The sequence below is a fragment of the Muntiacus reevesi genome, chromosome 1, assembly GCF_963930625.1.
Source record: "Muntiacus reevesi chromosome 1, mMunRee1.1, whole genome shotgun sequence".
Lineage (NCBI taxonomy): Eukaryota > Metazoa > Chordata > Mammalia > Artiodactyla > Cervidae > Muntiacus > Muntiacus reevesi.
Genome location: NC_089249.1, coordinates 188,678,000 through 188,679,826, shown reverse-complemented (window position 1 = coordinate 188,679,826; position 1,827 = coordinate 188,678,000). Strand labels below are relative to the sequence as shown.

Genomic DNA, 1,827 nt, shown 5'->3' with positions numbered 1-1,827 from the left:
GTATCATTTGAAATTTGTCTTTCCTTGTTAATTTTCTGTTTAGTTGATCTATCCATAAGTGTGAGTGGGGGTATTAAAGTCTCCCACTATTATTGTGTTATTGTTAATTGCCCATTTCATGCTTTTTAGCATTTGACTTACATATTGTGTGTACACTTTTTTATATGAGTAATATATCTCGTGACAGTTTTTTTTTCCAGAAATCAAAGCAAAAATTACTCAGGATGACATTTGTCATTTAAGAAAGTATTATTCCTCAAGTCACTCCACAAAAATAGGAATGTCCAAATATTTCATATCTAGAGTTTGGAAAATTTTGAAGTAGAAAAAAGCACAGCTTAAAAAAAAACACCTAAATGATAGTATGAAAAGAAAGTTTAATAAAGTGAGTAACTGAGATTGTATAGAAAAGCTGAATTTTTATAAAAATGGATATCCAAGGAAATAAGTAGAAGGAGCAAGTTTCATTCTACACTGAGAAGAGTGTCACAATTACTGATTCTCAGGCTTTCAGCAATGCAATCAAGGGTATTTCATCTGCCCCAGGACAATTGGCCGTCTTATACCTACTATTCCACAGACTCTCTTCAGAGCCCTCTTTATGTCTTTGTTCCTCAGGCTGTAGATGAATGGGTTCAGCATGGGTGTGACCACAGTGTACATCATGGAGGCTGTTGCACTTGAGTGTGAGCTGTGTGTAGCAGCAGAGCTAAGGTACACTCCTAGGCTCGTACAATAAAATAATAAGACAACTGAGAGATGAGATGCACAAGTGGAAAATGCTTTAAATTTTCCCTGAGTTGATGAGATTCTTTGTATGGAAGAGACTATCTTAGAGTAAGAGTAAATGATACCAGCAAACGGCCCACCAGCTAGAAGCACTGATGCCAAACACATCACCACGTCATTCAGTAAGGTGTCAGAACAGGCAAGTTGGACCATCTGATTGAGTTCACAAAAAAAGTGGGGAATTTCCACCTCTGTACAGAAGGTCAGTCGCAAAACCATTAAGCTTTGTAACAAGGAATACATAGCACTCATCATCCATGGCACCAATACCAGCAGTGCACAGAGCCGGGGGTGCATGATGACCGTGTATTGCAGGGGGTGGCAGATGGCCACAAAGCGGTCGTAGGCCATCACTGTCAGGAGGAAGTCATCTAATCCTGCAAAGAATATGTAAAAATACACCTGGATGATACAGCCTTCATAGGTTATGACTTTGCTCTGGGTCTGGATATTCTTAAGCATCTTTGGGATGGTGGTGGAGGTGAAGCAGATGTCTACAAAGGACAGGTTGGAGAGGAAGAAGTACATGGGGGTGTGAAGGTGGGAGTCAGAGATGGTGACGAGGATAATGAGCAGGTTTCCAAACACAGCAATCAGGTACATGGAGAAGAAAAGCCCAAAGATGAGGGGCTGCAATTCTGGATCTGCTGAGAATCCCAGAAGAAAAAATTCAGAAAATTGTGTATTGTTACCTGGTTCCATGTGGAGTAGGTGACTACCAGGAGAAATAAAAATAACGTGAGTAATTTTCAGACAAATTGGCATAACTCACATAGTGCAATTTCTATTTTGCTCTCAGTAAATTTACTTTCATATTGTGTGTTTAGAAAAGTTCTATTTCATCTCTACTTGGGCATTTTTGACCCATTCTCAGCATATTCCCAAAGAAATCATGCATTCTACAGCTGTAATGAGAAATGCGTTCATACATTTGAAGAATACATATTGAGTTTCAACCTTGTTCAAAGCACATATTGTTTAGTTGCTAAGCCGGATCTCTCACTTTTGAGACCTCCCGAACTGTATGTACCCAGCCAG

General features: G+C 39.4%; 1 protein-coding gene across 1 annotated transcript; it reads right to left on the bottom strand.

Moving 5' to 3' along the window:
* Positions 1 to 522: 522 nt before the first annotated feature.
* LOC136155994 (olfactory receptor 7A17-like) lies at positions 523 to 1,491 on the bottom strand. The gene has a single exon (XM_065918307.1). It carries the CDS (start codon positions 1,489 to 1,491, stop codon positions 523 to 525), a length of 969 nt encoding a protein of 322 aa, XP_065774379.1.
* Positions 1,492 to 1,827: the final 336 nt, after the last annotated feature.